The following is a 14578-nucleotide window of genomic DNA, read 5'->3' as shown; positions in this document are numbered from 1 at the left end:
AATTTAGATCTAAGATCATCTTCCCAGCAACACTTTGTCCACCGCAATAGCACAAGGACCGTCAGCCACAGAGCTTAAGAGTCATTCTGAAGTTAGCTTTGTTTACCTAAATACAAACCAAATGAAAGCTATTAATGATGGATGGTTCACCTGTTACCCGCCTTGCCTACAACTTAGAGCATGCCTTTGTTGGATAGCACTTTTTTTTTTAAAAAGTTTCCAAAATGCTTCCAGCATACTACTAAGCAATACAAAGCATTTCTGTATGTATACAAATTTTACCAACTGATACAGTAAGCAGCCTGCAGCAGAAATCCAAGAAACTCATTCACAATTCCTGAATTACACATCCAGCCAAGCAGAATATGAACTAGGAATAGCCTCAGCTTTGGCATACAAAACTCCCTTTTCTTCAATCCAATGTATTAACCGAAGATTAGCTTTACAATACAGGTAAGACAAATGAAAATCAGCTGTGCACATCTACAGCATGTCTGCAATCAACTAGATCAATTACAAAATGGATTTTAGTTGGACCGGTCTAAAATGACATTACATTAGGCTCACACTGGGAAGCTGAGTTTTAGTAGCATACTCCTGTAGTTTCTGTGCTAAGATCAAAATAACACAGAAGCATCCATCACAAAATCCATATTAAAATGAAAACACGCAGGCCAACAGCCAGCCCCTGACAAGAGCTGCTACATCCCCCCTCCAAAGTTCAAGGAACTTGCTCCATCTCCTCAGACAGGGACTCGAGCAGTGGTTTTGAGCACAGTTTGTATGCAGTCACACACTAACCCTAGCTTAAGGCTTCTATGAACAAAGGCAGAAGGGCTTAAAGGAGAAGGAATAATCAACAGGGATGGAGAAATACCTGGTCTTGATCCATTTCCGGTACAAGCCTTTCCTAAACCTGCAGCTTGTGGAAAGACACCTGCCTTCCCTCTGTCACCTCTGCACTTCTATGGGCAATGGCAGAAGAATCCACTGGCTCAGACTCACTTGCTCCAGTGCAAACAGCCTGGCCCCATCTGAGCAATACACAATTTTCAGAGAGGAACCTGGACACTAAAAAGCAAAACAGACTCAGCAGAGAGAAAGAGAGAAGGAAAGAACACACTGAAAACAAACTTAAAAAAAAAAAATCTAACTACCACACACATGCTCACATTCACTTAATGAACAAAAGGTGAAGGAATTAGTATAGCTGCTCTCTACTTAAAAGTGTCTCAGGCAAGACAGAGGTAAATATGAGTGGTTCAAAATAGTTTTGATTACTTCGTTCTCTACAGTACAGAGGAAGAGACGCAATCCCAAAAAAATGAATGGAAGACACTTTTCTTAAGTAGAACAATGTTAAGTCATTACTTCTGCTGAGGTTTTGAAGGCATCAAAGGAAGCAGAAGCACAGATTAAAATTCTTTTTATCATTAGAAGAGCATAAATGCAATATCATACCATTTTATTCTTCACCTTGTCTTCCTTTGCCAAATACATTTACACACAAACATCACAGCACATTACAGAACATCAGTATACCACATGCATTGAAAAGAAAGAAATCAAAATGCTGAATTATAACACACTGAAGTTTTATGGCTAGCAACTCAAAGCCCACCTTGAAATTCTAGATATCACAAGCAAAACCCAGTAAGTCACATGCAAATATCAGACTACAAAATTTTATTAGCACAGACAGCGTTTGCTCCCATTGTCAAGAAAGAAAGAAAGAAAGAAAGAAAGAAAGAAAGAAAGAAAGAAAGAAAGAAAGAAAGAAAGAAAGAAAGAAAGAAAGAAAGAAAGAAAGAAAGAAAGAAAGAAAGAAAGAAAGAAAGAAAGAAAGAAAGAAAGAAAGAAAGAAAGAAAGAAAGAAAGAGAAAAGGCCTTGTAAATGCTCCAAGTCTTCCTTAAAACTAATGCTGGACTTTCAACAAAATTAGTAAATTGTCTTTCAAAGTTAATAGTCAGTTTGGCCTACACAAAACACTTTAGTTCCTCTTAGCTAGAAAACTGATTCTACGCTGTTGGGGAGATAAGTCCTCTAGGTCTGTGGGTGTTTCTAAGCAATTTTGCCACTCAGAAAATGAAGCGAGACTTTCCTCTTCTACCAGTGTATTGCTGGCAAGTTTTCGTAAGTTTTCCAAAGATAACTATGCATTTTAGATTATGCTAGAACCATAACCTTTAGAAATCTAGATCTAGGACCTATACTTTAGAAAGAAGGGTGATCAATCTAACAAAATTAGACGGCTGAGTCAAGTGAGCAACTAAGTGTCAGGTTAAACAAAAAGATTATACCTGTCTGAGCACTGCTTCAATGAAGTTTTAAGCTGAGGTTGCGCCTCTGAAGAGTATGAGGAAAGACTGCCCCACCACACACATGCACACATAGTCTGTTAACTATTGCAGGTTTTGTTTTAAAGTTCTAATCAAAGAGCAGGTAGAGTTAAATAAAAAAACAATAATTCCACATTATTTGAACTATCATGCCTCATTTCCTGATTCTAACTGACACAAAGAAAATAGTTAATAAGCTATCATTAATAGTGACTAGTATTATTCATGTTAGCCAACTGACTACACTAGAAGCAGCAGTTGTTCTGCTCTCTAACTATGCAAGAAGCCCAGAGCCACATTCAAAGAGGTTAAAAAAATCAGCATTGCACTGCAATCCAAGTGAAAATAACAACTGTAAGGAGGTGAAAAAACAGTTTGAAATCCACAAGAAGGACAAGAAAGTAGGGACTGAAGCAACATAAAGGCAAAAACTATTCAGTACTTGAAAGACACCAAAAGGAAGAAGAAAGACAAAGAAGAAAGGGCTCTACTGAGAAATTTTGCACAGATCATCACTTAAACCATTCAAAATGCAGTGAGCTTAAAACCAAATGCTGTACTAAAATAATCCCAACACTCAGATTATAGAACACTCAGTGCAAAAAAAACACATGCAAACAAGAAAATATACTCATGCCCACATACGAGAGGTAGCACAGCATTCAGGGAGGACGCAGAGTGAAAGGATGAGACTCTTCCAGTTCAAATCACCAGTAACAAACCAGGAACCAGTATTTCTCTAGCACAATTATCCCCCGAATTGGCTAGCTGTCACAGGAAAACAAAGGTCTATTCTCAAGCAATCAAGAAAGTACTTCCACCAGTGAATGCCCTTATAAGCAAGAGGAATCCAGCTGTTGAAGTCCCAAACTATACAAAGGCACTTATTTTCCTAATGGCAAAGAACAAAGAGTTCTAACAATCAAAAATAGCACACAGGCTGTGAAAGGCCAGGCACTTGCCCATCAGTGTATTAAGTTTACCAATTTAGGATGACTGAGGACAGAAAAGTAGCAGGACTATGTGTCCAGCACTGAATGCCAAGAAAAACATGATTCTCTGTTACAGTTTGCTTACCTTCTATAGAAGGAGCCTGGTCCACAGCTGCATATAGCATCTCTTTCAAAGCCTGCAAGGGAGAGGGAGAGACCAAGGAATACAGTTAGTAATAAAAAAAAAATTACATTGTTTTGATATGCCTGTTTGAAAACAAAGTAATTAAAGCCCTTTTATCCTCCAGACTGACAGAAAGCTATGGAACATGATGTCAACACTATCACATGTATATCTGTTAGCAAGAGAAACACAAGTTCATGTTTACTGACTGCTTTGTCTAAAGCCTGTTACCTTACTAATCTATAAAAATTCTTCCAACTGTATTTTCCAACATCTTCCTTTGGAAAAATGTTTCCTGGTTGGTAGGATGTTAAAGGTTTTACATTAAAAAAAAAAAACAAACACCAACAAAAAAAACCACAAAACCAAAAACTGTTGCATGATACAGCAAAGAGTTTGTCAAGGCAAATGGAGGAAAAACAGCCTCAGGGATTTCTTATCACTGTTATATAGGAGTACAGAAATACACATACATTCTAAAGACTGAAGACAACATGATGGAAGAGATCAGGGAACCAGGAGTGACGGCCTTCTCTTAAGGTGGAAACCGAAGCGCAACATTAACACTAGCCAGAATTATTAACTGGGTCCTCATGTCCTGGAGGCAGCATGAGCTGCCTCCCAGAGACCACAGGAACAAGCCACTCACCCATGCTCAGACTGCTGGGGCAATAGATGAGCAGGGCAGGCAGCAGGACCAGGAGGCAAGGTGGTCCTACAGCTGAATACCAAGCGCCCCTGGCAGTAACCCCTTCGTTACCAGAGCCAGGATCCACATCAGAAACGTCATCACTTGCAGCTCCTTTTCAGAAGGCCTCTTTTCAGACAGTTACTAAGATGCTGGTATTATTCCAGCCGCAGATGAAAGACTTGCTCTTTCTCACATCACAAGTGCAAGCAAGAATTAAATAAACTGAATTCCAATCAACGGCTGAAGGAATGGGTCGAACCATAACTGTGGGACCTGGAGCCACCAGGCAGGGCCTGTTCCTACTGCTGAGCGATTTGTTTACACACACTCCATGCCACTTGATAAAAACAAATATGAGTGTGCTTCACACACAGGTGCTGCAAAAACTAGATTTTATTCCTTCACTTTTGAACCCACAGAAACTTAGCACACAGAAGTCATTCAGGTCTTTTGAGTTCCTGTCTCTTCTGCCTGTTCCCCAACAAATCCTGTAGTTCTACTATCCTATACCTCTGCATTTACCATCTTGTGTGTCCATCCACGTCCCCCTCCCCGGTCAAAACACCACAGCCCAAATAACAAATTCCCTAATACCCTCAAGGCAAAAACCACAAGCTCAGCAGCTGGAAGCTCAGCACTGATATAACATGGTGGTTACAATCCTGTTAAGTAAATATAAGGTCTAAAGGACATGTCTGTTTATGACAAGATATCCTGGGTGACAGGCTACACCAGCAGCTCAGACATCTCTCAAAGGTCTGACTCCTGAGTCCACAGAGGTCTCAAAGGTCACTTGTGTAATTGTTTTCCCAACTGAGCCATGCTGAATGATCCTCATTCCAGCAGCACAGCTCTCCTCTACTCTCAGTGCTTTCTTTAAATTCCTCCCAAACACTGGCTGCTTCAGTCCGTTTCCCCCCATGACTCACTGGCCAGCAGCATGTGATCTGCCTTCATCAAGCAAGGAGTCAAATAGCCTTCCCCCGTTTTCATCCCGCTCATTAACCTCGCCTACCTGTAACTTCTTCCATGAACCACCACCACATGGCATAGCATAAAAAAAGCCTTAAGAGACAGCAAATGTAAAGTCACTGTAGTAAGAACTCCGTCCCTTAACCCACCCAGAGGAAAACCTGCAGTGTGCTTCATATCTCTGGTTTTATCAGTCATTTTTTAAAATGAATTACAAAGGACCACAACACTGACAGTCCTGCAGTAAACAATCTTGAAAGCTGAAGGTGTCAGTCGTCCTGCAGACCTCTCCCTGTGCAGACAGACTTATTACCATCTGGCAGCTGCAGGGCAGCAGATTTTGTTACTGCTTACCTAACCTATATAAGTAAACCAATAACCTGAAAGTGAAAGGCTCAGTGCTCCTTCACACCTAAAGTATTTAGTCCTCTAGATTACAGAATTTTAGAAATTATTATTTCCAAAAGTTATCCATCACTGTCAACTTCAAATGTTTAAACATTACTCTTTCTGCTCTCAAACTAGACAAGAAGAGTTATTTCCTTACTTTAAATTGTGCTAGTGATACACCTTGCACCTGCAGCAAACTTGTATAAATGTATATCAGAGAACAAAAAAGGCAGAAAGAAAATGCACTTAAAAATGCAACTGTCGGACCTCAACAGTGAACAAATTCAAGAACAAAAACCCTAAAACGCTTGAACAAAACTGTTGTTTTAAACGAGTAGCTTTCAAACCCATTATGCTCTTCTAAGCTCGTCCGCTGACACTCAGAAGGACAAATAGTGAAGTAGCACAACAGATTTGTGTCAGGAGGTGGCAAACCTGGGTGTGAACTGCCTATCATGAAGCAGAGTTTGACGAGCAGAATTGGCCACCTCCCAAAAACTGAAAGCCTGTTTCTGGAAGAGAAACCCTGAAGGCAAGCAGGCTACCTCACTCAGCTATCAGTTTCGTTTTCCCCACCTACTACCTGCTGGTTGTGTCTCAGAGAAATTATTTCTAAAACTCAGCAACCTGTTCCTGATCCTCAAAGGCAAAAGTACTGAAGCCCTGGAGTCTCCTTAAAAAGGAAGGGTAGTCACCCACTTGTACCTTTCACCCATCTCTCCCATGAACTTTGTGCCGGTAGGAACTGTTCTGATTCTCCTCCTCTCCCAGATGCTGCAATTTCAAAGGTATTAAGCACTTCTTATTGAAAAATACCATCAGACTTCTGCATCCAGATAAACAAATTCAGGCCAGATTAACTGAAACAAAACTGCCATCTGACAACTGTAAAACACCAAATTTCCATCAGCTGGACGTGCGGATGTACACTTAGGTTTAGAATTCTGAAGAGATGGAGTAAGGCTCTCCTCTTTCTCCTACAAGCACTCCACAGGTAGACACAAGAGCAAAGGAACTCTGCAGCATGATTTGTAGATAAATGGAGGACTAGCAACCCAACAATTTCACTGCATCAAAAAATGTGCGTTAAATGCAGTGAAGCATGCTCTTAGCAAAAAAACATCAGCTGATATTCATCGAAGAGTTACCTTAATTTGCTCACTACCTACTATGTGAAAAAAAGAACTCGTCTGACGCAAAAAGATTTGATCTTGTTTGTTTTCATATTTACTCATTACAGCAAAGGAACTGAAAGTAAATGAACAGTTCAAAACTTAAGATTTTAAGACAAGTGCACTGAAGCAGCGCACGCCACAGCAATCATTTAACTGGCTGGGGAAATGCTATTAACTTTACAGAAGATACGCTGCCAGATCCCCTAAAAGAAGGTGAAAACTTTTCACTCCCACTGACAGGGTCAGGGCATATCCATGGGTCACTGCCTGGTTGCACGGCAAGAACCATGCTGCTGCAGGAGCTGAGTGCCCAGGTACATCTGCGAGGTAGCCAGCGCCCCATGGACTTGGTACCCCCCCAAAAACGGCTGCTCCCCTCTGCTGCGATCTTTGCACAGAGAAGGCAGCAGGTACAGAAACTTGAGGCATTACTTTTGACAAATAGGAAGTTTTCGGATGACAGACACTGAAATCATGACCAAAGCTGTTCAGACCTTCAGCATATTTAGCATTAAACATATTTAACAAGCATCTCCACAAATTAAGCATTGTCAGTACGTTGTTTTAAACTCTTAATCACATCCAAGCACTAGCCTGAGAATGACACTCAAGACTTCAATGGTAAAAATGCCCCTTTACATTGGGATTATATACTACCTTATTGTCACTGGTCCTCACACAAAGCCCTCCTGACCATTTGCGCTGCCTTAGGTTTCAAAAACCATCAGCTGGGAATGGAGTTTGTGTAGAAAATGTGACATACGAAATTTGCATGCTTTCATGCAATCTCTAGAACAGAAATTTGGAATGGGAAGTCAAACCAAGTCAATCAAGGTTTGTGTAAAGCTCCATGTTAACATTGGCTCAGTCATGGCAAATGTCTTTGCAAAAGGCTGAATGAAACAGAATAGCATACATCACCATTTTCCCTCTTTTCTACAAGCCAAGTGCTCTTTCTCAAAAAGCAGACGTACAGTAATGGTCACTGCAGAGCTTTTGCTGAAAGAAAATAAGAATCTAAGCCATAGCTATCAAAGTATATCTTTTTTTTTTTTGCCTGTTTAAAGAAACTCAATGGATTTTTCTCTCTCTAAAGGTCTTCCACTGATTATATGTCCTAAGCCTGAGCAACTTCCACACTTTCCACAATTCCATGGGGCTGGATGGGATCCACCTGAGGATACTGAGGGAGCTGGCAGAGGAGCTCACCAAGCCACTGTCCATCATTTATCAGCAATCCTGGGCAGCCGGGGAGGTCCCAGATGACTGGAAACTAGTGAATGTGACACCTCTCTACAAGAAGGGTCGGAAGGAGGATCTGGGGAACTACAGGCCTGTCAAGCCTGACCTTGGTGCCAGGAAAGGTCATGGAGCAGATCATCTTGAATGCCATTACGCAGCACATGAAGGACACCCAGGGGATCGGGCTCAGCCAGCATGGGTTTATGAAAGGGAGGTCCTGCCTCACTAACCTGGTCTCCTTCTATGATAAGGTGACCCACTTAGTGGATGAGGGGAAGGCTGTGGACGTTATCTACCTGGACTTTAGTAAGGCCTTTGACACTGTCTCCTACAGCATTCTCCTTGAGAAGCTGGCTGCTCACAGCTTGGACAAGTGCACTCTGCGCTGGGTTAAAAACTGGCTGGACGGCTGAGACCAGAGAGTAGTAAAGAATGGAGTCAAATCCAGTTGGTGGCCAGTCACGAGTGGGGTTCCCCAGGGCTCAGTGTTGGGGCCGGTCCTGTTAAATATCTTCATTGATGATCTGGATGAGAGGATTGAGTGCGCCCTCAGTAAGTTTGCAGATGATACCAAGCTGGGTAGAAGTGTTGATCTGCTAGAGGGTAGGAAGTCCCTACAGAGGGATCTGGACAGGCTGGATCGTTGGGCCAGAGCCAACGGTATGAGATTCAACAAGGCCAAGTGCCGGGTCCTGCACTTGGGTCACAACAACCCCATGCAACACTACAGGCTTGGGGAAGAGTGGCTGGAGAGCTGCCTGGAGGAAAATGATCTGGAGTTGTTGGTTGAGAGCCGGCTGAACATGAGCCAGCAGTGTGCCCAGGTGGCCAAGGCAGCCACCAGCATCCTGGCTTGTATCAGGAATAGTGTGGCCAGCAGGAGCAGGGAGGTGATCATGCCCCTGTACTCGGCACTAGTGAGGCCACACCTCGAGTACTGTGTTCAGTTTTGGGCCCCTCAGTACAAGGAGGACATTGAGGTGCTAGAGCGTGTCCAGAGAAGGGCAACAAAGTTGGTGAAGGGTCTAGAGAACAAGTCTTATGAGGAGCGACTGAGGGAATTGGGGTTGTTTAGCCTGGAGAAAAGGAGGCTGAGGGGAGACCTTATCGCTCTCTACAACTACCTGAAAGGGGGTTGTAGCAAGGTGAGGGTCGGTCTCTTCTCCCTAGTAACAAGCGATAGGACAAGAGGAAATGGCCTCAAGCTGTGCCAGGGGAAGTTTAGGTTGGATATTAGGAAAAACTTCTTCACCGAAAGGGTTGTCAGGCATCGGAACAGGCTGCCCGGAGAGGTGGTGGGGTCTCCATCCCTGGAGGTATTTAAAAGAAGGGTAGACGTGGTGCTTGAGGATATGGTTTAGTGGTGGACTTGGCAGTGATAGGTTAGTGGTTAGACTCGATGATCTTAAGGGTCTTTTCCAACCTTAACGATTCTATGATTCTATAGGCACAGTTATAACACTTAAACAGATTATTGTTGGAGCGAAGGAAGCCATAAGAAATGGTAAGAACCCTGAGGACTGAAAACTGTTAAAGACCATCCGAAAGTGAAACTACATTTTTAGGCATTGAAAACACAACAGTCTCATCCTTCTTGATGATCCTCATCACCCTCCTCCTAGTCTGACTGGCAATTTATGCAAGGCAGAGGCCCTTGCAGCCACACTTGCTGCACATCCTATCAAGCCAGAGACACATCGCCTGGTGAGGATCTCGCAAGTTACCTGGGTCTTCCCACACTTGGGGGTTGTCTGACTGCATGAGTCACCTGCTCTCCAATGGAAATAACTACAAATATCAGAGTAGAAAAATTAAGATGACTGCATGTAAGCTTTATGATACAAAATGACTTAAAGCAATTTCTGTATTGCCCTTTCATCAGCATCTTGAACTTGACATGGGAACATCCTGGAAACGGATAATCTTTTCAGAGTTAAAAACCTACACAACAAGATCTCTCACTCTGAAACAGGGCTTGATTACTGTGTTAAGTAAGAAGGAAGAGATATAAGCTGTCAGATGAAGAAACATTATAACGCTATTAAATAGACAAATAATTTTTAAAAATTTTATTGCGATTCATGCTTCAAGCAATACTGCATGCAAGGAACACAGGCAGCGTTTGGCCTGATGTTTGCTAATCAACAACTAAGAATTTTTCTTGACAAAGGAGGGCTATGTGCTTTTTGCCTCAAGTATAATCAACAAGTAAACCAAGGTAGTACCAGCCTTTTATGCACCGCACCCACACGACCACCAGATACTGAATAATAAATGCCAGACTATTCCATTACCGTAATATGCACAAGCGGGAGGCTGACTCACATTCAGTCAGCTGCAGAAAGGGAAACAAAGAATTTTGAAACTTATTACTAAAAAAGGAGGGTGGGGTTTTATTTTAATTCACTCTACATTAAGCTATGGAAGGAGATCACTTGAAGTCCAGAAAGAGTAGCAACATGAAGGAAGTTTTTACTGAAGTATACCTTTATTTTAAATTGAGATGGGGGAAGGGAGAAGCATATAATAATAATAATACTGTCCTAGTTAAAACATCTGAAAATTAACCTCCTATAATGAAAACAGTGGCCAATAAGCAGCAGAGTTCTTCACACATTAATCAAGGTGTCATAGTTCACTAGGTCTCCTTTACCTTCCCTCTACATCTGTCTGGTCAGCATGCAGCCAAGTCTTTTGCCCTTCTGTCTCCTCCCTGCCTTCCCCTCCAACCTACCTCCAAATCTTCTCTTAGGCAGATATACAAGTTTTCTGTTTCCAGGAACAGAAAACAACTCTTGCACAGATACCCTATCAGAGACACGGTGCAGAACTAAGGTACTTTATTTTATCAAGACAATGGTTTTCTTCCTTCTCAAAGACTGATCCATTATTCAGTTGTCTAGTTCTCCGCATAATTCAAGGAGACCACAGTTTTGTTCTAAAGTCAAATCCGACATGCCGTTTTTATTTAAACAACCATTCCTTTACAGTCAGGTAAAGGAAACAAAGGAAGAGTCAAAAGGGCAGATATAAACTTTGTAAGTCTAACATGATAACAAAGCAAGCTAAGATAAATGTGATTTTCCTTGTAAGTGCAGACAGATTAATAGGAATACTAGAAATACATTGCTATTATAGTCCTAGAGAGAAAATACGGGCCTTCAAATAATAACAAATGTTGTATGGTTTTGACTGACTCAATTGGTCAAGAAGTTTTGCCGATCACAGCTCTTCTGTAATGAGATTTCCGTTGTCTAGGTTTAATTATTACTTGTGGAAAAGACCGGCATCACTGGCACCAGCCACTTGTACTGCTAACACTGAGATAGGAAGTGAGTTTACTACAAATAAGCACCTTCAGGTTCAGCTAGTTAAACTGAAGTCAAGCACCACCGTGATAAATCTGAAACTAAGCAGTCAGCATGACCTTTAGAAAACTGGCATAATAAAAAAAAAAAACCTGAAAAGAAGTATTCTACAAATAATTCACGATTAATGCAGCAGAACTCTGTGTAAACAGCGTTCACAAACGTCCCGATTCAAGCGGCTCGCCTGAAATCAAGTGTGAAACAGAGAGATGCAAAGCCTGAGTGGCTTTATTTAAAAGAAAAGGCAATCGATGCCAGGCTTCGCGCCCTGCTTCGAGTCACTGGGGCCAGCCGTCAGCGTTAGCGGAGCAGACGGCGGCCCCTCACAGGGCAAGCAAGCCTTGCAGGACGGGCAGACTCGGCCTCCAGCTGCGGGGCGGTGGGCGCCGCCCGGCCCCGCGGTCTCGCCCTTGGGGAGCCGTGGATGAAGGCCGAGAGCCTCCTCCTCCTCCTCCTTTCAAAGTCACCCCTCCTCTGCCCGCCTGGGCCGAGAACTGGCGGTGGTGCTGAAAAACGGCTTGTTACCGGCGGCCGGGGCTGCGGCCGGGATGGCGGGGAGCGGAGCGCTGCACGGCTCCGGGCCGCCCTCCCGCTCTTCCCAACGCTGTCCCACGCCACAACGTTACAGGCAGTAATCAACTGGCCACCCAGCGCTTTTCCTCCGAGCGGTCCCAAGCTTCGGGGGCCGGAAAGAGCCGTGACCCCTACACACATGGATAAACACCCCGCTTCGACATGGTACCCCCGCAGAAACAAGCGACCGCCGGGCCGGGGAGTAGCCCCGCAGCCCCGCTGCACGGCCAGCCGGCGGGATGCGCTGGAGGACGTCCACCCAGCCCGGGCACCGACCGCCCTGCCCCGGGGAGACCCGGGGGAGCGGGGCCGGACCCCCACACCGCGCCCAGCGCCGAGCAGCACGGGGGGAGCGGGCCGGGGCGGCGGCGGCGCGGCCCTACCTCATACTGGATGTACTGCTTCCGCCACTCGGGGGTGATGTGCGCCGCGAGGTGCTCGGCGAACTTCATCCTGCCGCCGCCGGGCCGGGCCGGGGCCGCCGCTCGCTCTGCGCCCGCCGAGCCGCCTCAACGGCGCCTGGTTGCGAACGGGCCGCCGCCGCCGCCGCCGCCGGTGGTGGTGGTGGTGGGGGGCGGGGGGGGGCGGCCGCTGCCACACATGGGCCCCCGCCCGCCCGCCCCAGCCAACTCCTCGGCCCGCCTCGGGCCTCCTCAGCGCCGCCCCGCCGCCGCCGCCGCCGCCTCCTCCACCGCCGCCGCCATCTTCCCCGTCCCGCCGCCCCGCCACCGCCTCCCCGCCACCGCCTCCCCGCCGTCAGCCGGCCCGACAGCCAACCGGCCGCCGGCAAGGCGCCGTCGCCACGGCAACTGCCGCCACCGCCCACCGCCGCGCGGGGCGGGGCGGGGCCAGACGGAGGGGCGGGGCCGACCGCCCCTAGCCCCGCCCCTGCATGCCGCGGGCGGGGGGGCGGCGGCGGGGGGGCGGCGGCGGCGGGGGTCCCCCAGCGGGGGGCGCCCCGCTTCCTTTTACTGTGTCTGCTCATTTTGGGGGTCGGTTCGGGCCCAAATGTGTCACCTTCGTCCCTCAGGATCTGCGGTCCAGCCCCTCCATAAGCGACGGCAGCTCTGGGACAGCCCCAGTGTGAATCCTGAATGCTTTGGGGCTGGCTGGGGTGGGGATTGGGGTGGGATGGGGTCGGGATGCGGACAGGGTTGGGGATGGGATGAGATGGAATGGGATGGGATGGGGATGGGGATGAGGACGGGGATGGGGATGGAGATCGGATTGGGATGGGATGACTAGAAGTGCGGCAGGGAGAGCGGTGTGCACGGGCGGAAGACGTGAGGGGACAGGGAGGTACCATCCAGAGAAAAGAGAGAGAGTGAAGATGAAGATGGAAGGGAAAAGTCAGAGAAACCACAAGAAAGATAAGTAAGAATTGAGGGAGGAGGGAAATTGGGCTGACAGGCCACAAAAAAAACGGGGAAGGAGAAGAAAGAGAAGACAGTGCAAAGGAAGAGGAGGAGGGGGAGAAAAACGAAAAAAAAAAAAGGGGGAGAAATTCTCCAAAAGTCGCATGATCACAGACACCATTGCCCTGGCACCGCTCGTCACGCTTACCGGCAGGGTGCCACGCACACCACGGCGGGACGGCGGAAAGCAGGGAAACCCAGGGCAGGTGTAAGAGCACTCACATGGGGGCATGGCTGCCCTGAAATACACACACTCCTGGGGGCTGGAGGTTTTGGTACCCACTGCATTGTAGTGTGAGAGACCAAATTGGAGCCATTCGGAGCGGGGCTGCAGCCCTTGGTTATCCCGAGGTATCCTGAGGCCCTAAGCCTGCCACTCCCCAGTTCCCAGATTTCGGGAATTCGCTGTGTTTGGGATTCATTTTGGTTTACCTTAAAGCTTCCCAACCTCCCAAGTTTTTTCCCCTACCCACACCAGGGTGTTAAAGAAGCGGCAGATCCCATCCCAGCTGAAAGCTCATCCACAAGGTAGCGTTCCTGCCTGCTGCCAAAGACAGCTGCCTGGAGCATCGCTCTGACTGACGTCTGCAGGAGCAGCGCTGGCTCACCTGCCCTGCGGTGAGCTCATTTGCTTTGGTGATTTATTGGGGTACTGTCACAGGCCCAGGGACCTCTGATTTGCAAGCGTGCTTACCGGTGCTGAGATTTACCTGGCAGCAACAGCGGCGCATGCAGCCGCGACACACGCTGATACCATCTCTTAATTATGTTTGCAGAGAACCATTTAATGAATAGAGCTTTAGTGCCCTTCATCTGAAACTTCACACTCAGCAACCTGCCCGGCGCTGACCTCAGCACGAGCTAACCACTATGTCACAGCTTGACTTACATTTAGCAGGTCACCAGCTTTTTAATGCGTTACCTTTGCAGGCTTGTACCAGATAAAATCGTGCAGGGTCTGAGCCTGCTCCCACCACAATCAGTGGCACTGACTTCAGCGGGAGCAGATGTGAGGTGGGTCTTTACAGCTTCGAACCTTTGAATGCTGTCAGGCTTCCAGAGATAACGTGCAGCATGGGGGAAGAGAACGGATTAAGAAATAAATATTCTCTTTATTATTTTCTGGATGCATTGCTTGAAATATTTACTGTGGTGTATAATAAGCAAATATCTTGTGATATGACAGCTTGGAAATTCAGCGACTGAAAGTAACTCGTGTTCCCCTCTTCCCTTTGTATCTCAGAGAGTTTTTCACCCACCAATAAATGCTATTTATTTATTTAATACCAGTAAATG

The 14578-nt window shown here is 46.1% G+C and overlaps 1 protein-coding gene across 1 annotated transcript in view; it reads right to left on the bottom strand.

Annotated features, from left to right (window-relative positions):
• XPR1 (xenotropic and polytropic retrovirus receptor 1) overlaps positions 1 to 12578 on the bottom strand; it is a 110979-nt gene extending 98401 nt beyond the window's left edge. Inside the window, exons 1-2 of the mRNA XM_075096932.1 lie at positions 12251 to 12578; positions 3418 to 3469 (exon numbers count right to left, since the gene is read on the bottom strand). Coding sequence (XP_074953033.1) covers positions 3418 to 3469; positions 12251 to 12319 — 121 coding nt within the window. The 5' untranslated portion in view covers positions 12320 to 12578. The remainder of the gene's footprint in view (positions 1 to 3417; positions 3470 to 12250) is intronic.
• Positions 12579 to 14578: the final 2000 nt, after the last annotated feature.

This window comes from Phalacrocorax aristotelis, chromosome 6, assembly GCF_949628215.1.
Source record: "Phalacrocorax aristotelis chromosome 6, bGulAri2.1, whole genome shotgun sequence".
Classification (NCBI taxonomy): domain Eukaryota; kingdom Metazoa; phylum Chordata; class Aves; order Suliformes; family Phalacrocoracidae; genus Phalacrocorax; species Phalacrocorax aristotelis.
This window is presented reverse-complemented; position numbering and strand designations above follow the sequence as displayed.